We start from the raw sequence: 25,076 nt of genomic DNA on the forward strand, positions 1-25,076 counted from the left end.
CCACATTCTCATGAATCTAAAAAGTTTTGGCTGACAAAACCACGACACATTTAATTTCAGTTAACCCTTGTGCTTGTCAGTGCAACTTCACATTTTTCACAAATTAGAAGCGTAAACTGCTTTATTCTGAAAGTGTGGACAGGAAGTGGTCTTACTTCCCGTGTGTTTATTTTACTGGCGGCGCTCTGGATCAAAGGCTGAGTTGGCTCCTCAGTCATACGGCCCCGTAGCCTCTTGCGCGCAGGGTGTACTTGTCAGCACGGACGCTCCGCTGTCTGGATATCGTAGCGCGTTTCGTTTTCCAGTGGATTATATCCTTCTGATGGTTTTCAACACAAATTCGATGCATAGAAATGGGTAAACTGCACTCGAAACATGGTAAGGGTTGTTATTCCTGAGAAAATCACTGCCACAGCTCTTTTGTGTTGCTGCGATACTTTCGAGTAACATTCATTGTCTTCTGACTTTCTTTCTCCGAAGCCGCTATTTGTAAACCGAGGGAGAGCCCAGAAGGTAAGCACAGTTAATCTTGTATTTTGTGTTGAAAAAGCTTTGCATTTAGGTTAGTTTGTTTACAGCTGAACAGTTTTCAGACTCCCAGCTCATTAAAGTAACATTATAGCGCAGAGTCCCACTCTTTGAAGATGGACCGCTTCTTGCGAAACACCAATGTGGCGCGAACAAATGTAGTTTTTAATGCTAATTTTGCCCATTTTTAATACATTTCAGGCGACAGTTTTGTAGTCAACGCCTGTTTAGCAAGAAAGGGAATCGACGACTGGCTCGTGAAGCAGAAATACTACTGCACGAGCTCTCCTCGCCTTGAGCAACCGGACTGTCACCACAAGAATAACTGCGGTTTGACTGCACGGGTGAGTACGAAACTGCGCACGAGGAGCAGCAGCACTCGTCTTGTTAAGTTGTCTCAAGGAAGTGTTGGCGTTTTTTCCGATCCAAAGATTTGACATTCCAACATTTTCCGAGTCTTCACAAACTTTCTAGAGCTCTGTTGAAAAAAAACCCTATCTCTTAAAAATGTGGCAAGTGAAGACCACTTTATAATTCGCTCATCTGCCATTCAGCCCAATAGTCATACACCTAAAGAGGGCAGAGTACACATACATATAAAAAACGCTAGGTTGACACTAGGAAAGTAAACCATAGAGCATCTCAGTTGGTTTCTGCTACAGTCAAAGTAATTTACTGTGACTAAATAAAACAATGGATTGTAACACTTGTCATCTCGTGTAGGGAACAAATGTTTGTATCATCTTATGCGCTGATGTTAGCATGTTTTTTTTAAGGTAACAATAGATCAAGGCTGAGTTGAAAGCATTGCATTGTGACAGTGTGGTGACAAGTGTGGATTGTGAAGGCTCGGGAGAAATGTTGGGGGGTCATGCTTGTTTTGTATTTTGGCATTGCTGTAAACACACTGCTGTTGTTGTCAAGTGAAGAAAATATCCTTTGGAATTGCTTCAGAGGAGCCTTAAGCCTCTTTGGTTAGCAATGCCGTCCTCAAAGGCAGCATGTTTGAGGAATTGGAGCCCATCAAGACAAAAGGAAAATCAGCTCCTCCACCCACAATCCACTCACTTTGAGCTGAAATGCATCTACCTATTGAACGCAGCCCAGAATCCAGAATCTGTCTCATTTAGAGACAATAGAGCACCTGCTGGAAAATATTTTCCTCTGATGCTGGGTGTCAGGAAGTCCCTTGTAATATTTGACAGATCTTGTAGTTTCTCAGTGTTTTAAAAAAATAGAATCCTATTTTAATCACCAGCAGCTGTGTATAAACAGCCAGCTGAAAACAGCTTACCTTACCCATTGTTTGCCGTTTATGAAAATAAAACCTTTAAGTCGTACTTAAACAAGCATTCAATCCGGCTATCTTGCAGACAAAAATAAATGTGCACATGGGCTGAATTGTTGTGAAAGGGAGCTGTGGTTATAATTTTTGTAATATGTTCAAAAGTAAACGTCAAACTTCAGGAAGTACAAGGAAAGATCCTGACTAGTCCGTCTAAGTCAGGTCTAAAGTCCACCATTGTTTTGTCTTGTGCAGGAGGATATTCTTGATAGCTTTGCCTTGAGGGCAGTGATGGTTTCTCAGGAGGTTAGTGGAAAGAGGTCCCTTCATAAATGTGTTGGTCTATGGTGGTGTGTGCAGCTGATCGATTGCTGTGAAGTGTTGGGAGGTTTGTTCTGGCGTAGCATGTTGAACCTAAATGGTGTTAAAGTTACACTAATCCTGACATGAGCCTGAAGGTGCAATAAACTACTTCAGACAGTAGCAGGATCCAACAAACTGCAGGCTCTCTTCATTTCTCAGTTGTCATAAGGACCGGCTCTTTGAGAAACAAACTTTATTTAGCATCATTACTGTTGAAGCAGAAAAGCTGTGCCATTTAAACAGTATTAATGCTCATGAGTCAAGTGGCAAAAATATTATTATATTTTTTAACAGCAGCAGCCCTGGATTGAACAGGAGCACCTGCTGAATGTGTTTGATTTCTATGAGAAATAAGCTGATAGTTGAGCTCAGTGTTTGCAAATAATCAAGAATAATTAACAAAGAGAAAATTAATTTAAAAAAAAGGTGTTTTCCCACCATCAGTATGTATTCAGGTACTTTGCCCTTTTGTTTTGTAATTACAAAGTGAATTTAAAATCTTTGATATTTAATTTTTAACTTGTAGCCTTTTCTTCACTTCTTGCCGTATTATTTTGAGTGTTGCAGTTCAGGAGAACCAAACGCAGCAAACAGAAGATACTAATTAACATAAATCAAGCTTTGGATGCTACAACAACCAAACATCTCTTATTTTGTTAAGACTTGAACACCCAATGATGAATCCATAAGATCATAACAGACGGCCTGAAGCTTCAGTGTCTCTACTGCTATAGCAGCAGCCCCTAGTTTTAATATGCAGACTTTTAGCCGCTAAAGCATCTGCACTTTCAGGGCTTGATTTCCACACATCTGCTCCTCTATTTTAACCAAGTGTTTTTTATATATATATATATATATATATATATATATATATATATATATATATATATATATATATATATATATATATATATATATATATATATATATATATATATATGTATATATAAAATCTAAAGATGAAAGAAATCTAAACATGTTCTATTGCTGTTGATGTATCATTCCAATGAAAATCATCCAAATTGATATTTGTTGCTGCCCTCTCCTGTTTTCGCATCCGTACGGCTGCTTCAGTGGATTGTTAGTTTTGTTTTAGTGCTGATGTCTGCCTGAAGAGATTAATAACAGGCAAAGGCATCATCAGACCAAAGTGTTGCACTGCAGCGATGAATTTTGACTCTTCTACATCCACACTCTGTTTTTTTATTGCATATTGCCAAAAAGATTCATACACACTGTTAGTTTAGGACAGGATATCTGTACTTCTGTTACACCCCATCTGCCCTGTGTTATGCACAAAGGCAAAACTGTGAGGAAGAAACTTTTGGCCTCTGATCCTCCCTCAGAGGTAGTAACAGAGGCGGTTTTGGAGCAAGTTGACGGCGGTATAGTTTCAGAGCCAGCAGGGTGTGTGCATGTGGCGCTCCTACTGTGTGTTCACAAGTCGCAGCTCTTGCGCTTCCACAGCGCCATAATGCAAGCTGAAATCACATACTGGGACACCAATATGACCCCGTTTGTGGGGTTCAATGTGTAAATACAAAGGCAGAGTGACAGTGGGGCTGCCAAATTTGTGATGTTTAAGAGGCTAATGTCAATGATACCACAGGAAGACCGGCAGCTTGGACTACAAACAGAAGCTACAGTTTTTCAATATCAAATACAGGAACTGTTTTTGGAGCTTACTGAATTTTGAGATGTTCAAAGCTTGGCCTTGTTTCTAAACTCCTCAGTACAGTAAAAGAACTAAAGTAAACTCTTTTAACTTTAAAAGCTGTCTTTAATGTATAAAGTACCTGGTGAGATAGTTATTTATAGTCCCTGTTCTTTGAGCCCTCCTCCCAGCTGAACCAGGGTCCAGGAGAATGTGGGTCAGGTGTCAACAGTAGGGAGTCTTCGCTAGGAATTCTTTTGATCTTAACTTTTCCAGACCATCTTCCCTGTTAGAAAAAAAGACGGTTTCTGACAAGTAGTTTTGAGAATAGCAGCTCATCAAGTAAGCAGTTTCTCCGTCTTGTTGGCTTTGAATTAAAAGCCAGCTGGATTCAGAGGGAGACATAAACAGAGACATAAAGACACACTTCTTTCATTCATGAGCTCTGCGGTCTGATGCAGGGTTTGACAGTGAGTGAGTGAGTGAGTGGTGTGGGCAGGTGGATCTGTGCCTCTCAACACATGAGATCCAGGTCATGTGAGCCCTGGCACACTTTGTCCCCTGTGTACAGCATGGTGTCTACACCCACCAATAAATTTGATACGTTATGTGCACCCTGTAAAATCATGCCGCTGACATAGACATCAATGGTGCTGAAGAATTTCACAACCTATGACTTGGCAGCTCAAGTTTCCCAGTTGTTTTGATTGGCTGGGTCTATTGGCATCAGATGAAAGAAAAGGCCATCATCTTCAAAAAAAAAGAAAAAAGAATCTATTTTAATAACAATTCCCAATGAAATGACTCCCTCCCACCCTAAGCTACCCCTCCCCCCTCTGTTGCCTGTCCCCTCTCCTCCGTTCCTCCCCCCTCAGGCTCCATCTGTTTCTTGCGTTTACCCTGTGGCCCTGTGGTGGTTGTGGCTGATGAAATGAGACTGCATTTGAAGTGGGCCATGCAGGGAAGTGTTTGTAGTGACACTGACGGCTCCTCCCTCCTCTGTGAGGCTCGACCCTCTATGTAGTAAAAGTTGCTCGCAGTCTACTTCAGTAACTCTTCTCACATTTCCAGAACTTATATATGTTTTCTCCAAACACATGGATGTGTACACAAAAAGCAAAGGTACATCTGACAACTGAGTGAAACTCCAAAGTGAATCTCAGTGAAATGTCAGCCCCCAGCCCCCTTGTTTTGCAGTTGGTTGCAAAGCCCTTTGATTTTTTTTTTTTTTAAAGTAGAAAGGTTTCTTTTTTTTGGAAGTTGGCCTGAAGCTTTTAAATACATTCCCTCAGCCTCCAAGTCTGATAAAAGACGTGGTAGGTTCTGCGCCCCCTTCGTCTTTTGCGTTCCCCATTTTGTTTTTTCTGTCCTTGTCGTTTTCACAAAGTGAGGGCCCTTGTCTCGAAGCTGAAAGCACCTTTCAAATGCAGACTCCTCTTCCTCTCTGTCTCTTTCTCTCTACTTCTTTCGGTCTGCTCCCAGTGCGTTTTCTTTTCCCACTGGTTGGCCTCTTGTGCGCTCTGTGTGACGTATGCCCCTCTCCCACCAGGCTCTACCCCCTCTGTGCTCCCAAGGGACCAGGGGCCTGTTGTTGCTCTTTGAAGAGGCTGAGAGGAAGGTTCAGAGCCACTCTCTAAAGGGAAGAAAAGCTCTGGTCTTTGGGGAGGAGGGGTAGCACCTGGCCATAGAGCGGCTCTGTGATTTCTTTTCTCTTTTTTTTTTTTTAAATTGTATTTTCCCATGAGAAGATGGGGTGGAGGCATTTGGCTGATGTCAGCATAGCTTGGGGACTGGGATGTTGGAGGACACGCAGGTGGCCTTTATGTCACATCCGGCATCAGATGTCACTAAAAGCTGGAGGAATTTCTCCTGCGTGACAAAGCAGAGCGGATAATTCTAGGTATCCATGCACGGTGCTTCCTGGGGAAGATGTCTGTGAAATAATATGATAAACCTTTAGTGGCATGTCAGCATGGGACCAGGTTTTCACATTTTCTTCCGCAGTGTTGAGAGCATCTTGCCTCTCCTCCCTGCACATCCCCTTTTTCTGATTTTGTGATGAGATGCAAAATGAGTCATGCTCTAATTAACCTCTCAGAAGTTTAAAGTTTGTAAAAGTAATGATGAGTAATAATCGTCATTTCTCGGTAGCATTGAAGCTGCTTTTTTGGCATCTTACTGGCACCAGTAAAATTTCTTTCATGTATGAGCAAATCTGTTCATGCATGTGCGTTTGAGTGCAGCACGTCTGGAGTCAGCTGTACGGATGCACTCCAGAGATCAAAGGCTTCTGGGGGAATGTGCTCTAAATCTCAGAGGATTAGCAGCTGAGATGTTGCTTTGTTTCCCCAAATATATGCTCAGTTTGGAGCATCGGATAGCTGTTGATCAAAGTGTCTCTCACCACCCTCTCCACGGTTACATTTAGTCTTGGGGGTTGGGTTCCCCCCTTGAGGGTGGCATTAATTTCACTATTGTAAGAAGTAGTTGAATTTTTAGGATGAGTTGCTGTTCGTTTTTTATTTGTTCAGACGCTGGAGTGGACCCAGGCTCAGATTGAAATGGCTTGTATCTGACATTTATATGCCCAGTAAAATTTCTAAACAGTCTGACACACTGAGCAGATAATCTGTCCAAATCCAGAGTTCATTTAACTGACACCATCATCTTTGATGCTTACATATCTTCAACCCTTTTGATGTGTGTGTTCGCCTCAGACATGCTAATGCCTTTTTGAAAAGCATCAGGAAAGTGTTGCTTCCTGCTTGTGGTTCGAAATACGAGGTTAGAAAGGACTGCATATTTTATTTGATGGATAATGCACAGTTTCAAGGATCAAAGACTCTAACTCATAATCCTTTAGAGAAATTAATTTGACTTTTTGTACGGATGCAGCACTTAAAAAAGTGTTATTATCATAGCATCAATAAATTGATTCACATGATTATGGTGCAATTACATTAGGATTTACACACTAATACAATGTGTTCTGTACGCTCCCAAAAAGCAAGATGAATTTTTTGTTGTGAAAGAAAAAGTCTTTTTAAAAGTCAAAAACTGACATGGCCGTGACATTGTGTTTGGGTTGAAACCAGAGGTGACTTGGGCTCCTGTGGAGGAGCTGGCCTCCTCTGAGCTTTCTGTGGGAGTGCAGTGCCCATTTTAATCACCCACTTAAAAGGCTCTGCTGAAGTGGGTGTTTAAGTGTTTAAACCCTGAATAATTCTTTGTTGTTTGTTTATCAGTTTCCCCCACGGGTTGTGCTCCGGCCTGTGCAGTAAGTGCTTGAATAATTTGACTGAGTACTCAAAGTGGCGCTCAAATAGGACTGGATCGGCATCTGCATAAAATCAAACTCTCATGAGAGTCTGCACACTTGCACAGGGCTGTGCGTTCACACTCATGTAGCATGAAGCACACACTCACGCACACTCACAATTATACAAACACACACCACCCGTTTGTTTACCCTAATATGTGGATCCATTTATCATTGCTAACAGACGCGACTCCCTGCTTGGTCCTTTTCCACTGGTTTTTCTTACAGACTGGTGTGTGACTGCAAAGCCGTCTTCAGCTGTTGTATATATCCTTCTCCTGCTTGAATGCCTTCATGACCAGGGCATGAAGGCCACCTGAGGTAGAGCAAATGCAGGAAGTTGGTTTAGGTAAACAGAGATGGAAGAGCATTGTGCCTCCCACAGACAGAGGTTCCAGGGCTCTCGGGTTCTTCCTGTGGCGCCAGGGCTGAAGGAGGTCTGGATTGTCTTTTAAGGGATGTTTTTAGTGGAAGGAAAGCTAAACAGAGGAGCAGCCCAGCTGAAAGGAAAGCTGTCCTCCCCTGGTGGGTTAATGCTCCACAGGTGCCCCGACCTACAGAGGACCTCACCCTCTCAACTTTCAATGGAGCACATCAACCCTTTGCTCCCAAAAGGGTCCATGAAATTCATCGTTCAGCCACGCTGTTAAATGCTTCAGTTTGCAGCACATTCTTATAAAAAGGTCGTAAGTTTAAGAGCTTTATAATTCAGCATGTCTATGCTGCATCCTTCATAGTGATGCTCTGATTATTTTGGGTTCATATATATATATATATATATATATATATATATATATATATATATATATATATATATATATATATATGTGTGTAGTTTAAAAATTAAAACAATTAAAATGTAAAAACAATGAAAGCAATGTGCTGATTGGCTGATCTCAGGATGCACGTTGAAGTATGTTCTTATACATATTGTGATGTAAATGCAAATCAGTCTTTGATACAAAAAGGCACTAACGGACATTTACCAGCAGCTCAGAACGCAGATAATTTCCCGCTGTGTGTGTAAACTATGTGTTTAGACAATGTCTTGAGTCATATTTGAGAAGGATTCAAGTTTTATTGTGTATTTTTGTGGACTGTTGTTAAGGTGTGTATACGCTGTGGTAGTAAGTTCTGCTCCTGCAACCTCTTGATGGTGACCTGTGACACGAGCCACTAATTTAAGTCAGCTATGAATAGAAACCTGTCACTGGCACCAGTATGCTTTTATATAGTAGTTGGAGTATCTATTTCTGCAGCTATGTTTACTAGAAAAGTAGAAAAAGTCTCTGTAATTACAGACGTTTTTGCTCCATAGTTAAAAGGTCAGATGTGAGGGATGTTTAGAGGTACTGGCTTGTGGCTGGCAGGATGTCTGCTCTAAACATGCTGTGCTGTGCTTGTGTCTGCGTGTGTCTGTGTGTGCTCGTGTTTATGTGTGAGAGTAAGGATATGATGTATATTCATTCAGTCAAGGAGCAAGAATGGCCACCTTGGTGTTTAGGTCACTCCCATCTCATCCACATGCACACATCAGTAAATTTGGGAACTGCCACCTATCACATGGTGTGATGCTTCTGACTACAGTCACAGGGTTCAGCTCCTGGTCTGAAATGAAGAGAGATTACAGACGTTACTGACAGCTGTCATTTAGAGATATACTGAGATATGGTTGTGACTCCAAGTTTTTATGAAATCTCTCCATTCACAGTTTTACTCTCTTTCACTGTCTTGAGGGTGTGGATCTAATCCAGAATGGATAATTTCACCCACTGTAGCTGTTTTATTATATTCGGCTGATAAGTTGATGAGAGCAAAGTCCTTTATCTCTTTAGTGCATCCCAGTGTGAAATTTAAAATGTCTGAATCAAACGATAAAAGAGAACTTTTTACTGAGATGTGCTTTATAAAAACACTGCAAATCCTATGAGCCCTATGAGCAGCTGACTTCTCTAAGAGGTAACTGACAAGAGACCATAATTTTTAAGGTAATGCAGTCTTTTGTATTTTGTGTAAGAAGCTGCTGACGTAACAAGATGTTGCAGTGTTTCTTTTCAGCTGTTTGGGGTTAGGGTTGAAGGGCTGTCTGTCACTTTCCTGCTGCCTTTAAGGTAGACTTCCTGACTCAAACACTGTTCCTGCCACACTCCACAGCACTTGAGACTGGTGTCTGAAGCCACCCAGACGACTGAAGGTCTGTCTCCCCTTGAAGTGAGCTTTGACTTATTGCTAGCCCCCTCTAAACAGAATGTAGCTAACTCACTGTTGGAGACAACACACGTGGCTGTCGGCATGTCTTGGACCAGTTGCTGTAGATAATGATTGACACATGAACTTTCTCTGTACGCTCATGTCACCTCAGCTAGACAACCCGCCCCTTTTGCTCAAAGAGCTGATTCGCAGAGATTCGCACAATGTGGAAAATAAACGTTAGTAGTGTAATTTTGTGCAAGAATATGTATTTTCTCTGCCTTTCTCTCACTCTTTGGAGCTGAATGTCACTCTGAACTCGGAGAGCCATAATGTTGTGATTTGTTGCTCTTGGCAGGCAGGGAACACCTGTAAATCACAGCCAAGCGACAGCCTGTCTCCATTCTCGACCCAGCCGTAGCTTCCTCCTGGGAACGCATGGTCCCAAAGTGGAGTTCATGGGCTGCTGCAGACTGTGTTTTAAGGATTCACCTTGAGCTCAGGTTCCCGTCAACTCCCAGACTCCTGAGGAGACTTGAGGATCAAAACAGAAGTAGATTTTGCTTGCACTTTCTGCTCCTGTGCAACACCTTATATGCTCCGTCTCTCCTCCTCTATGGTGAGATAATGCTTTGATAAACAGTGTGATAAATGGAAATTGACGTGGTTGCATTTTTTTCAAAAGCTAATAAAGGCTGTTACCTTGAGTAAAAGGTATGGTTTACAACCTAAGGAGGCTGGCTGAGCTGTAAAAGCTTATCTTTGCAGGTGTAAAAGTTTTGTAAATGGGTCATTAAAGTGTTGGCCAACTTCACACATAAAACACGTAAAGGGAGAGGGGGAGGGAGATTACTTCAGATCAGCATGTTTCTGAAGCGTTGAGATGAGGGCTGTAAATCTCTGCTAATATTCCACTGAGCCTTTCAGGAGGCAGCCTTTGATGTGGGTGAGGTAATGTGACCGGCAGTGTTTGCAATGTAAATCTGACGTGGAGAAATGAGGCTTGGCTGTCTGCGCTATCGTTCCACAAAAGGTAGGGATCCAATCACGGCAGTCATGGGGGAATAAATTGGGAGAGCAAACAACACGTGACCAGAAATTTACACATGCTCATGAACGTACACAAACACGCATGCTCACGCAATCTACAGACACGTGTCTTTGAAGCTGTAAATGTCAGAGAGCTCATTTACGAAGATACATACATATGATTTGACATAATGTTTACCTAAAAGCAAAACTGCACAGAACCACACCTCATCTTTACAATGAGCTTTCCTGAACCTCACTGAAGTTTTGCCGCTGTGTTTGTGTGTGTGTGTGCCTCTGCCTGACCTGTGTTGTGAACTAGAGTTAACACGGTAAGCCTCTCTGGCATGTGCTGCCTCCCGGAGCCCCTCCAGTCTTGGTGTTGCTGACCATGCACACTTTAATCATAGAGCAGCTTCCTCCGACCTGCGTGGTGATGGATCCTGACTCTGCGGCTATAATTTCCTTCCTGGGTTGCAGGAACAGAAGTGGGTGTGCCGTGACTGAGGGGTGTCAGGCATGGGGCCGTGGAGTCTGGAGAGATGGTGTCTGACTTTGATGCTCCCTCTGCAATGTCAAATGACACGTTAGTCCTCGTGTTGGAGACGTTAAAGGGCTTACCCGCTCCATTTAATCATGTGTGGTGTCCACTAAACTGAATTATTTCTCTTTTTACATAGTTGCTTATAGTATTATACAAAAATACTGTATGCTTGTTAATACTTTTTTATTTAAAACATCCACAAGAAAGAAAATGGTTTTAAGAACTCAGGGGCTGTTTGCATGACAGCGGCTTTAGGGTGAAACTTAAAATTATTGTTGTGTTTCGGCCTCGGGTTGACATGGAAACGGTGTTTTAGCTGACCTAAAATGCAAACTTTTGAAAATGGCCTCCATAGTGGGATCTTTCTGAAATGCTGCTGACACCATGGCCATGTAAACAGTAAGCCAGCATTTTCAGGGGAAATGCTGATGCCACGCTCCACTTCGCGCAAGCGCATACAACAGGACAAGAGTATTGTTTTACGATTGTTGCAGACTACCATGTTGTGCTTGTGCTGCTCAATCTCCTGAATCTGCTGACTGTCGTTCAACAAAATGTGCATCTGTTGCTCCACATATGCACTTAGTTTTTGCCAATACACCATATGATGGCTCAACTCTACTTTGGTGATCTACTGAAAGCGGCTTCTGTACAAGACAGTTATAGCGCCAACTACAGGCCTGGCGTGCTTACTACAGCGTTTTCAGTCCCTCAGCGTTTCCGTGTAAATGCAGATTTTTTTCCACTGTGTTTTAGTGTTTCGGCTGAAATGTCATGTAAACAACTTCAGAAGATTTGCAGTCTCTGACCTCTGTAATGGCATCTCATTTCTTATCAAAGCTTAAAAGTGCATTGTAAAACAGCTGATATGACTTCCTCGTGGTGCTGCAGGCCACTCATGATATCAGTTTCATTTATTTGTTTATTTTTTTATTTGTATTGAAGCTTGGATATGTTTGGAAAAAAATCTCTTCTGAAGTATAAACCAGAAATGACCCCAGTGCTTCATTTGATGATGTGCTTGATTTAAGAAAAAAATGTGTTTGGTTAAAGAACAATAGAGAGACATTACTTTTTCATGGCGCTCAGACTCTAGGTGTTGAATGAAAATTGGCCTTTCTTTCCTCTCCTCCATAAATGGGAGCGTCTCGCGTCAGCTTTGCTCCGTTATACGATTATCAGAGATCTTTATTTCATGTGTGAAAACTGATCCCCTTTGAAGCCTCACTCTGAGGCAGTGCAGCGCTTCACTTCCTCGCATCAACACTATCTCGGCTCCATCTTGGGGCGTCCTGTTTTACTGCTTTGAATGAGTCTGTTTCATCTTGCTTGAAGGTGAGGAGCACTCCCGTGTAAAAACTGCAAAAGACTGGACCCATGTTTGACCGGTGGTCTGCTCACTTTATTTTCCTCCTCCAGCAGCAGCAGCAGCACCCACACTTACCACACATTGCAGGATAGGCCCTGCTCCAGATTCCAAGTGTTGTGCTTAGTTCTTTGAAACTGCCTCCAGTGTATCTCAGTTTACTGTTTGGGAGACTGGAGGGGGATGGGTATTTCCTCTTCTCAGACATTCTGCAAGTAACACTACACCCATAAGCTAATTTGCAGCTCTAGAACTAATATGTTTTATTTTTGTTTCCTTACTCCTAGTTTTCATCTTTGTGAGTGTTTGCACTCCAGAGTTTTGAAAATCCCCATGCCGTACAGCTGTTTTCACCATTAGTTATTCATAAACTTCAGCTGGTGGCTGCTATCCAGGCTATCCAGAATCTGTCAAAATCAGTTTATTTGCCAAGTGCATAAGTTTACAAGCCAAGTCAAAACATGAAGGAAAGTTAAGTTTGTCACAAGAATGGTGAGGTTTCTTGTATCTGGCACGGTCCCTTTGTATTTATGATGTTACCTCTAGGTTATACACATCATTCTGCAAATCTAGAGCTAGATATGCTGTATCCATGATCCATACGACACTAGTAAAAACTAGGAAAGTGCTCAATCATGCATATTGTGATTGCCATGCAACACTTAAGTCCTACTTTAATGTTATACATCCTTTCAGCAGACTGTCTGCTACAATTTGGTGTTAGTTGCAGGTTTTTATGATAATTTGTTTCCTGACAGTGTTGAAAATTGTGATAACCCAGTACATATTTAATATCCCGGATCTTAGCATCCAGAATATTGCCAGGATCTGGATCGTACTCTGACATCTGTCAGAAATTATGGTGACCTTGTCTTGTAGTGTTTTGCAAAGCAATCCGACCATTTATAGTGGAGTTATACACATATGGTGAAAATGATCCCATCTCACAATGATAAAGAATCCGTTAAAAAAAAATCTGGATCCAGACGGTGATCCGGATTGCCACTAAAATTAAATCACTTCTCCCTTATCCTAGTTTTAATCATTTCCTGCAAATTTCATCAAGATCTGTTTGTTAGTTTTTGAGTTACGTTGTTCACAGACAAACTCTCCCAAAAACGTAACCTCCTTGGTGGAGTTAATGACTTTTCACTTTCTGTATTGTAATGTTTTCTCCTTTTTAATAGTCAGTTTTCTCCTGTTTGAAAGCAGAAATGTGGTTGGATATGCTTCACAGCTGTTTCCCTATCCTGTCTCGTCTCAATTGCTGCCCGACTTGCTCCCTTTGCTGAATGACCCTCCATATGTGTTCCTCCACACTTCATATCAATAGCGCTGCTCAAAAGTCTGCAGTCCCGAAGGTGTTTTCTAGCAAAGGGTGGAGGCAGCAGGAGAGACACCCAGCCGCAGCCCTAATGAGATTTTTCCTGGGTTTTGATGGCGTGCCAGTAGTTGCTCCAGAGGCCTGCCTCCACTGAGCCCTGGCGCGCGATCAGGGGGAGCTGTCGTCGGCCGCATAAATTGTCAGCTTGTGTGGCGGGTCGTAGAGGCAGACAGCGTAGAGACCAAGAGGCCCTGTGGGACTTTCCCACAATCACATACAAGTACATATTACTTGCACTTTAATGTACCCTTTTGCTTTTATGCACAGAGTCACAGCTGAAATAAAGGCCCAGTGGGTCTATGTCTACGATGCCAGAGTGAGGATGACGCTGGAGGCAACTTGCTGTCTTAAGTCACCATGTCTGATCCATGCCAGCGTGGACTTGCTGTACTTTGTACTTTCTCTGAAGAACAAGAGACAGTATCGAAATCATAACATGAATCTTGAATGGCACGACTGAATGGAATAGAAAGGGTTGCGACAGAGTTGTTACCTTCACAATATCCTGGAAACTAATATGTCTTGATAGTGTTGTGATGGAATTAAAGGGTAGGATTTCCAGGCAAGAAGTGTAGTTTTGTTTCAGACAAAGAGGAGCAGAGTGCAGGGAACTACAAAAGGCATTGTCCCATGTCTACCCATTAGCGTTAAGGTTTTGCTTGCTGCCTCAGATCTAGCAAAAAACGCCAATCACCAGCTTTACTGCTCAGGGACAACAGAGTTTCTGAAATTGTGGATGCTACAGCAGCTTCTAAAAATGACGTGTGTAAGCAGACCCTTTTCCTGGTGTCAAGAAGCAGACAGATAGATGGACATACAAAAAATGATATTCAGACACTGACAAACCGGAGTGACCAGCATGTTGGAGTAATATGAGAAGCCACTTAGCAAATTGTGACTGAAAAAGATCTAGGATGTTGTGAGGAACAAAATCTGGTCATTAGAGCTGGTGTTTTATTAGCAGGGGAAACATACTTAGACGACTACAGTGTGGGTTAAGTATATGTTCCGTATTCTTCATAAAAATGCTAATCTGTCTTTGGCACATCCAAAATTCATGTTCCTAACTGTTGCTGTTGATGAGGTTTGCCAAACTAAGCATGCCTTCAGACGGGCTAGTGGTGCACAGGATGTTTTAACAGTGCAGGCACACTGTGTTCTGTGTTAAGTCCACTAATATATCACTCTTACAGACAGTGCCTTACTGACTTAAAACACACAGGAACATACAAGCACTTGTCCTCATCGCTTAAGGAAGCTCAGAAGGAGCGGTGTGTTTCTGAAACACAAATTTTTCTGTTGTGGAGCGAACGTTTGACATGATGTTTGTCTTTTTCGCTGCTCTTTTGTGCATTACCAAGCTGAACCTAATTTATCTTCTTAAACAGCAACAACAAAAGTTTATAAAGATTTTGCTGCAATTGATTTAGTATGTTGCATCCTCTGCCAGCTAATGTTGATCAGACACCTGACTGCATTTGTGGACTGAATAAATGATAGATTAGTGTAAAGTTTGGCAGTATTTTCTAGGTATAAGAATCGATAACCAGTTCTTGTTAAGAATCGATTAGACAAGGTTAGATCCATCAACATCATTAGCCTTCATGCTTAAAAATCCCCTTGTTGATTCTTTACATTATGCATGAGTGGCTCGAGCTCCAGAGATGTAGGATCCAGGGACAAATTTCATATTTATTTACTTATCAACTCAATAAAATATTGTTGACACAGAAAACCTGTGCAGAGAATTTTTTTTACACAGGGGAAATTGATCAGGAAATCTGTCAGGGTTATGGTGATACTTTCGCTATTCTCGCGGTTCGAATCTATTTTATAGGGTGCCAATTCGATTTAAATTGTGATTCTCTGATACTTAGGAATTTTGTGATCTTTAGATTGCTTTGTCTAACATCAGACCATGAGAAAAAGTTAAATGATGATGATAATGTCTACAGACTATATCAGGAGCCAGATTTTTCCATAAAATGCACATCACGTGAGTCTGAGAGAAACATTTCACCCTCTGCTGGAGAAAAGTGTTTACTTTTTTCCAATCCAGTTTTTAAACAAAGACTGAAATGAAGAATTTGAATTTGAAAAAAAAATTGACAAATAATACCAATTTTGATATTGTCAAACAAAATATCCAGATATAACTGGATATTTTCGATTTTTTTCTCCTACCCCTAGAATCTATAGAGTCAGATCAACAAGCGTAATCAATAATGGTTTGGTATCAATGAAGTCTTATCCCTGGTCATTTCCTGTGTCCTGAAGGTGTCTTCTATAGTGACCTCTGACCCCTATATTAACAAAGGTCTAAAATGAAGTCTATCAGTGCCTTGTTGAATAAAAAAAAGATCAGTTACTAATCTTCAAACACATTTAGTTATCCTGGTTATTGTGCATGCAGACCTCTGAATTCAGTAAGATCTGGTTTTGTTATTTGCAGCCTGGATCATTCAGATTCACTGACTGTTTGCAAATGTTGCATCAGTCCAGCCTGGTCTTTACTCATTAGTTGAGAAATCGTTTTTAGAGGGGGATGCCCAGCATTGCAGTTTGAGTCAAATCCACTTTGAGCTTTCTCATTTCAATCAGGAGTTCAGGCCTTCACAAACTGGACTGACTTACTTTCATGTTTAACATCAACTTAAACATGCATCTGTTTAAAATGCTCTTTCTGACAGATCCTCTGATCCTCTCTCTTTGACTGTCTCCTAATGTGCTTTTATGCAGCCTTTAGTTTGTTGAGGATTATTTTTTTTTCTAATCAGACATTCTGCTGCTGTTTTTTAAGATAATGTTCAATGTAAAATAATGCTCCGTTGCACTTTTCACCTCACAGAAAAAGTCTGATTTGTTTTGTGTCTAACCCTCTTGTAGACTCTCTTGGTAGATTAGTGAGTCAGGGAATCACAACATGAGTCAGTCGACTCGGGGAGATGAAGCCAAGAGGTGTCAGGGAGATGCAGGATCTTGAAACAGAGCTGGTAGTCTTTGTCACAGCACAGAAAAGTGACAGGGATGTAATGTGCATTATTCAAGGTGCTGATGGGATTAAAGAGATAAATCTATCTTAAAGGTCTGAAAAGATCTGCCACTTCTGCCTCCAACATCTCACTTTCTTGGAGCTAGGTCATGAAATTTGCCTCACCGTTTTTGTGACTCTTGGCTGGTGGGAACACAGGAAGCTTAGACACAAATGCTCCTTATTTATAGAAAGCCTATATGTTGTTTTTATCAAAGGGCAACCTAATCAATCACTGTCTAAGCTTAAAACCGGAGAGCTTGGCCCAAAGTGGTATTGTCATCAGCTCAGTCTGTCTGGAAGAGGTCTTCAGAGACTGTATTAGGACAACTTGTGAGTTTAAGTATGCCGCACAGAAGATAACTGCTTTGGAAGAATTTAATTGTGCACATTTTGATTCTTTACCCCATAAACTCCATAAATCATAAAGATTTCTCGATCTTGCCATGGAAGAACTGGAAAAAAAACCACCCAAAACAATAGATAAGACTGTGTACGTGGATAGTCTGACACTGTTTTAACATTTGCATCTTTTGCTTTTTCATGGATCTCCATTTCTCCCACTGTGGTTGGACATGTCATGGAAGGAGCATGAAGTGTGTGTGCACTTATAGTTCTGTGTGTGCATGTGTGTGTGTGTGTGTGTGTGTGTGTATGTGTGTGTATGTGTGTATTCCTGAAAAGGAAAAAAGCATGGAGAATTTTCTTTTTTAACACTGCCCAGAGCAAACCCCAGAGTAACCCTAGCTTCCTCATAATACAGCTCTCATCCATCACCATAGACAACAACCAATTAGCGCATTCCTCTTCCCCCTTTTTCTCATGTTCTGGCTAACCCCGGAATAATTTTGAACCATTCATCAAAAACCAGAAATGCATTCAAGGTGCTTAATCTGTGTGTGCATATGTGCATGCATAGATGTGCCGATGTGCACAAGGAACTGAAGGAATGCTTATCAAAAGACATGTCTGTGTGTGGAGAAACAGATGGAAACAGAGGCCAACTGTTACTCTTACTGCAGGCAAATGTCCAGTTTAGACCAAAACCATGACATGGGTCTTGCCATAGCTGTGGAACAAAGTGTGTGAACAGAGTTATCTTTTGACAAATGTCCCATAAGCACAGGTTCAGTGCAGGTAGAAGGATTTTTTTTTAAGTATCCAATGTTCATCAAACAATCTTTAAATCAAAGTGTTTTACATTACACCTGATCATGTAAAAGAAAAAGCATTTTATAAAAAAGTCTATTCAAAGTATTCCACGAAATCCAAAGCTGAGATCAGATCAGGAAGTTTGTAAAGCTGAAAAGTGCAACAGATTCCACAAATGGACTTTTAGAAAAAGCCACATTTAATCAAAGCTGAAAGAAATGGGCTTTGAAAATGTTGTGAGTGTGAGTTTTCTGGTGGTCAAATTATCGTCTCATGTAGGTCGCAGCCCTTGGATGTGCAGTGGCTGCTACTTAGACTCCTGGTAACAGCCCTGAGCTGCATGTTATCCCTGCACTGACTTCCTGTTTCTCTTGACCTGTCCTATTAAATGAAGACAAGAATGCCCTCCCTAAAATTTGTGTTAGCAAGACGAGACAATATGAATCTCTTGGAAAACTAGAGCAATCATACATATTGAAGCTCAAGTCTTCAGCTGTGCACAGACCCAGCTAAAAGAACATTTTTGTGCCCATGGGTCGTACTGAAGCTTGATTGAAAGTCAATTTAGAGGTGGTCTGACCAGAAACCATACGGTCAGTTTTATTGATTCCCTGGAGAATATTTCTTGAAACAAACTGGAGTTTAGTTTCAGCTAGTGGGTCTCAGTTTGACTGTGGATGCGTCACACAGAGACAGCACCATAGCATATTACAAGGCACTGAACTAGAGGTGTGAAAAAATATTGATATGGCAATATATCGCAATACTTTGCCCTGTGATAAAATATCGATACTTCAACTCTTAGTATCAATATTTTTATTAAAATAATAATGATAATAATAAATTCACGTCTTAGGTAAGTTGGAACAACAATACGTCTTCTGCACCTGAGATTTTTCTTTTCTTCTTTTTTTCTTTTCTTTTGTTAGAGAGTACATCTAGTCCACAGATACACAAAAAGTGTATTTGAAAATAAAAGAAAATCATTTTTATTAAGTTGAAACTTCAGAGTAGAGGAACACATTTAACTTTAAATTTCACAATTTGGCATGGTTTATTTCAATGAAAGAACTGCTGCAAATACCTGTTGCCTTGTTTAATAATAATTTTGTCATGTGTGCTATATTGTGTATTTTTTAAAACCCATCATGGCTAAGAAAAAGTGCTCTAAGACATGTTGAATTTGTGAAATGTTAATGTTACTCTCCAGATTTTAGATGCAACAAGAATGATCGAGCTGTTTATTTGGTTTAAAAATCTACCGCCCTTCAAAACTGAATAAGCAAATTGTTGTGCTGGGCTCTAAATGGTTAAAATGCTTTCATGTAATTTTGTCACATGAAAAGTTAAATATAGAAATCAACCTCTTTTCCTGTGTCTAGACTTGTGGTGAAATGAATCACCTCTTTTACTGGGCTTTTGTCGTTGACACCAGTAGTTGGTTTGAGTGTGGTTCATGGTTCTTTCATCCTTTGCCTGAATCCAAAACCAAATGACTGATGTCATAGAAAGGCAGACCCAGTTCAAATGGCTCAGGACCAGAGGCCAGACTGGAATGTGTGTTGACCCATTCATACCAACAAACACGGTTGATCCACGGTCCCTGCCTCCGCTCAGGGTATCAGTCAGACAGTGAGTCGGTCTCTCTGATGGTTTACTGTACTCTCTTCTTTTGGCCACCCACTGCGCAGTGGCCCGAGCAACATTCGTCTTGGGGAGGTGGGATCACACCATCTGACCTCCTACCTCTCTGGATTAGATAGAAATCCCCTCTCTTGCTGTCACAGTCTCACCAGTGACACACACACACACACACACACACACACACACATTCTCAGGCACACGTACTCAAAATCAATTTTTGTTGTGTTTAATAAAACCTCTCATTTTTTCTATTGTACTACCTTACACATTTTTCCTGTTCCTCTCTTCTACCTGACACACATTGGGTAGTTTGGGTGCAGTTAAACTTGACAATAAAGCTCAGGGTGGGTCTTTAAATGTGTGTATGGGTTGGACTGTGTGCACGGATGTGAGAGTGCATATGTTTTTGTCAGCCCGTGAGTAATGGTTTTCTGGCCAGATGACTGTAATGCCACATGGATACCTGAGCCAGTTTTCCGTAGTGAAGCCCTGGGGATCACATGTCTTTTCAGTCTCTGTGGTATGCACTACCAGACAGAGCTGCCAGGAGAGGGGGCCAGGGTGAAAACAGTCCGGGATAAAAACAAGCCGCTGAACGTATCCCTGCAAGGACAGCTTTCCTACCACAGAAATAGCCGTACTAGCAGCCCTCTTTCTCAGAATTCCCTGCAGGACTGGCGACGGAGACTTAGATACTTATTTCATAGTTTCAATTCTGAATGCCAGTCTTAGGCTCAGTTAGTTTCAGTCCTGCAATTACCCTCCTCTTAAACTTTCCACTGCCTTTCAGGCCGAAAGCATGGTTGTCAAACTGTGCATATATAGATATATAAACGTTGTAATTTGATTTGGGCAGGTCTCTGGTGCTGAAAAGCTGTGCTGTGGATTTGCACCGTTAAAGATGTTTGTTTTTAGGTAAAAAATATGATGCTTCTGCTTTAAGTGACTTGAAAGAGTGACGGATGTGTTTTTCTTTCTTTCAGGACTCTCTGGAAGAAGCATGCGCTGAGGGAATTGATGATGAACACTACCGTTTAGAAGGTAAGCTGGGCCTTATTGGTTGATGTCACTAGTTTTGGTCTTCCTATTCTGATTTAATGAAACCTACACAGACACTGCTTTAATTTGCCTTCCAGGTAGTTGTTTGTTTTTATTTTTGGGTTGTTCATCCTCTCCTCTTTCTCTAAATCCAACAATGTGCTGATGAGGTCCCCTTCACCTTCCCTCCTGCTCCTCTCATCCCCCCCGTGCAAAACAAAGTGCCTTCATTCCTCCATGTTTTTTCCCTGGTGTGATCCTGGATTAAGAGCTCCAGGAGGAGAACGTCTCCACCTCCAATTTAAAGACAAGATTGGACGTGAGGTGGAGACAGAAATGCTGAGTTGAACGAGAGCAGCCCAGAATTTGAAACACACCGCACAAAACTCACTTTTGTTTTATCTCTGCTTCGCTGGGTGAAAGACAAAGTGGAGAACCAAGACATACAATGGCTTGAATGATTTTTAATCAATGAGTTTGCTCTGATCATTCTCAGTGGTTAAAAGGGAAGGCCTCAATGGTTTTACTAATAAAACATGGCAGAAATAATGCAAGAATTGTTTTTAAAGCCCAAATTGTTGAAAGCCGTCATATTTGCTTGAAGCTATCATGGGGAGGCAGCTGTGTCACATTTTGAGGTGACACAGTGTCAAATCTGTGGAGAGACAAATCCAAGTCTTAGACAGGAAGAATGTGGGAATACAAGTTTTACTTCCCAGCAAGGCACTGTAGGCAGACATGAATTAGAAATTAAATATCTGTGTTTCATAACAAAAGACTTTTCACAAGTTTAACCCTTTTGAAGATAGTATCTGAGCTTTCATAAGAGTCACAGGTGAATACAACCAAGTGATATCATCTCCAATATATAACTTATTTTTTTTTCTTTATTTCAGATCAGCATACATTGCCTCCGTGTTCAAATAACAAGACATTTTATACTTATTTCAACACACTTAGAGCCAAAAAAAACGGTGGGGGACTTCAGATGTCACTTTCACAACCTGCATGTAGTGCAGTGGTCAGATCTGTCGTCTTTACACCCAACAAAGATACTCCTGCATAGATTATAAAACAACTAACCATCACGTCGCCTTCTTTGGGTTTTAAGGAAGAAATTAAAAGCAGTTGCGAAGAGTGGAGATAGGTGTGTTTTAAGTACTTTCTAAAAGTATGTCAGGCATCACATGGACCACTGTGAAGGCTTTCAAATTCTTTTAACCTTGACGATTGTTTTTTGTGTTTTGTTGGAGCCCTATGTTTCATCAACATCATCGTCTACTTCCTCTTCCATGTGAAATTTGCTCATACTGAGAGCTGAAGTGCACCGAAACCTGTCGGGTCCTGCCAAATCCAACTACAGGCCAATCACAATCGCATTATCTACTAGGGGTGGGAGAAAAAGTTAAAAATCAATCTATCAAGTTTTCTTGTTTAAAAACATCAAGATTCTTTGTCAAAAAACAAAAACAAAAAACGTCTTGTTTTGTTTTTTTCAAATTCAAATTCTTCATTTCATTTTTTGTTTATAAATTGAATTGGAAAAAAGTTACCACAGAGGGTCAAATGTTTCTCTCTGATTCATGTGATGTGCACTTTATAGGAAAATATGGCTCCTGATATAGTCTTTAGACATTATCACCCTCACTTAACTTTTTCGCATGATCTGGTGTTAAAAAAGCAAACTAAAAATTGCAAAAATTGTAATAGAGTAGAATCGAATCACGGTTATCTATGTATGTCAGTCAAGCTATGCTCAGTCCGTCCTTGGTCTGACTAAGCTGTTTACATGCATGTTAATAGTCTGATCTTGAATTTACTAAGCTCATAGTCCAGTTTCTTAAGCTGCATGTAAATGTACTGAGTGTGGCAGTTTCTTCGATCTGCTCCCTTTTCTTTGTGTGTGTGTGTGTGTGTGTACGAGTGTATGTGTGCACGTGTGAGGAGCACGGCTGCTGGAACAGCCTCGACTGGGAGGGTGCCTGCCTCGGCTGCCCTCGTCTTGCCCCTCAGATCTGATGTGCAGCCAATCCCCCTGGCTCAGCTCCTCTCATAAAAAGGCGGCTTATGTCTGGTGGAGGGGGGGTGGCCAGGGGGAGGAGGGTGATAGCAGATTACTGTTACTCCTCCCGGCATTTCATTAGCTTGGAGATAGGCATCGCACCACCATATTGAGCCTGCTACGGAACAGATTTGCCCTCGCACACAATGTTCCCTTTGAGCACCTCAGATGATCAAACAGCGGGACCCCAAATACTGCTCCTCTCCAAAAAGTTGGTAAAAGCTCCCTGGGATGATGCCTTTCATTTCTGGCATTTCCCCTACCCTGGGATGAGACAGGTCTGCTTTGATCTGCTTTGGATCAGGAGGAAAGAAATTGGGCTGTTGTGTCTGCTCCGTTGGCGAGCAAACAAACAGTGTTTCAGATTTGACTTGGCTTAATTAATTAGTGATTCTGTTTTACAGCGGGTCTGATCCTCTTCCAAAGGTTTGAGAATGGGACTTCAAAGTGTGGTGGATAGAGAGAAGTGCAGGGGAGGGTGGGGAGAAAAGGGGTGTGGTTTGTCTATGGGTGTGTGTGCAGCATACAGAGTGGTGATTGGATGAAGGAGGAAGGCTGGTGATAGTGCAAAGTTAAATGAGCAGAGTTGAAACGTGCAGGGGCTGTGGGTGGGTACAGCTTTTAACAAGCTTCTGTGCAAATACACATTAACATATGTAAGGATCAAGCGAGGAGGCGTCTGTTAGAGTCTTGCAAAGGAGCCAGAATGTACACCTTCCAAATCTCTGTTACATGTAGTGCGTGTATTTGCAGTCTCATGTGTCAAACAAATGCTAGATTTCAAAGCAGAGAAGGATATCCGCTAGCATTACATCTGGGCCAGCATCCAACAGTGAAACTGAAACATTGAACCAGACGTGTGTTATTTTTGTCCAACAGAGTGGACCACCTTTCAATGAAGTGCAATCCAAAGATAAAACACAACAACAAAACAAGTTAACAGTTCAGATAACACACAGAGAGTCACCTCATCTGGAAATCCTCTGTTTAAATACTGTTAAGGGGAATCTATGTAGTCATACTGTACGCTAGAAACTATCACAGACTTCTAGGATATAGGAAACATTCCTCACAGGTCGTCACTTTAAGTGGATATGACAGATTAGTAGTACCCTCTCTGGACTGGCTGACGTTGCTGAATGTCTGGATATTAATGTACGGTGAATGTCATTCCACAAAGTGATGAGCTCTGCTGCTCTGAGATGGGGACCTGAGGGTCTCCTGGAGGTCTTTTGATGTTCACGTGCTGTTTCCAATCCAGCCTTTATATCCCAGTGCCGCCTAATATTCCGTTGTTGGAAGACATGTTAATGTCATTCAGTTTCATGTTTGACATCCCCTCTCAGTGGGAACCATGGAGGATATAGATATAATGCAGTCAAGAAATTGTCATTTATTTCCACATTTGTGTCTGATTTAAAAGCTCTGGCTGAAAATACAATCTGTCACAGCTTTGATGTAATTTGTTTTAACATTTAAATGATCATTCTTCTGTTCATATTCATTGGTGTTCCTTTTCACGTAAAACATGCAATAATTATCTGTACAAATGAAAAATAAATGTGACCTGTTAGGAGGCTTGTAGGTTTATTTTATCCATGTGCGATCCAACGTGTACAACATCTTAATTACTCATGCCAAACTCAGAAGTCAGGGTGCATATTTTACAGCGACAGCAACAATATAGCCTCCAGTTAAAACTACACACGTTTCTGTCCTTTGGCTCTTATTGTATCTTTGTGTTTGTGTGTGTGTGTCATTTCAGTGGCTTTACCCCCAGAGAAGACAAACAGCTGCTGTATGGAGGAGAAGATGCAGGAGAGGGGCAGCCAATCCCCCGCAGGGCCACAGAAGCAGCTCCAGTTTGAAGTGAGTGCCGACACCAATAGGACGTTTATTACTTCCTCTCTGGATTAAATGGGGCAATGGCAGGACACACACACACACACACACACACACACACACACACACACACACACACACACACACACACACACACACACACACACACACACACACACACACACACACACACACAAACTTTCACACTGGATGATAATAAAAGTTCAGTGCTGTATTGTTTTTAGGAACTGGAGTGTGCTGTGTCTGTGGAGGAGGATAACCGGCAGGAGTGGACATTTACCCTTTATGACTTTGACAACAATGGAAAAGTCACCAGAGAGGTAATGATATTATTCTTTGAGTAACGATTCATCTGGAGACAGTAATAAACATAATCTAACATGCTTGAAGTAGGAATTTTACAGATAAATACTGACTGTAATGTTGCTTTTCTTCTAACACATAGACATATCCTTATTGATTGTGTTGTGAGTTCTGACTTTAAGCTCCTTTGAAAAGACAGAATGAAATTAGCAGTGATGCCTCTCTGATTTACAAAAGCAAACAAAAAAGTAAGTGATGAAAGAGACTGTTTCTTTACTGTAATTACTAATGTCCTTAACCAATAAGAGGGGCTGGGAGTCA

The 25,076-nt window shown here is 41.4% G+C and overlaps 1 protein-coding gene across 1 annotated transcript in view; it reads left to right on the forward strand.

The window, feature by feature from the left end:
* The first annotated feature begins 209 nt into the window (after positions 1-209).
* The window catches only part of nkd1 (NKD inhibitor of WNT signaling pathway 1), a 32,146-nt gene continuing 7,279 nt past the window's right edge, over positions 210-25,076 (forward strand). The window contains exons 1-6 of the mRNA XM_074666947.1: positions 210-378; positions 481-513; positions 730-872; positions 20,473-20,530; positions 24,355-24,458; positions 24,677-24,772. Coding sequence (XP_074523048.1) covers positions 354-378; positions 481-513; positions 730-872; positions 20,473-20,530; positions 24,355-24,458; positions 24,677-24,772 — 459 coding nt within the window. The 5' untranslated portion in view covers positions 210-353. The remainder of the gene's footprint in view (positions 379-480; positions 514-729; positions 873-20,472; positions 20,531-24,354; positions 24,459-24,676; positions 24,773-25,076) is intronic.

The sequence above is a fragment of the Halichoeres trimaculatus genome, unplaced genomic scaffold (assembly GCF_033239565.1).
Source record: "Halichoeres trimaculatus isolate MK-OKI-2021-1 unplaced genomic scaffold, fHalTri1.1 fHalTri1_scaffold_3, whole genome shotgun sequence".
In the NCBI taxonomy this organism is placed as follows: domain Eukaryota; kingdom Metazoa; phylum Chordata; class Actinopteri; order Labriformes; family Labridae; genus Halichoeres; species Halichoeres trimaculatus.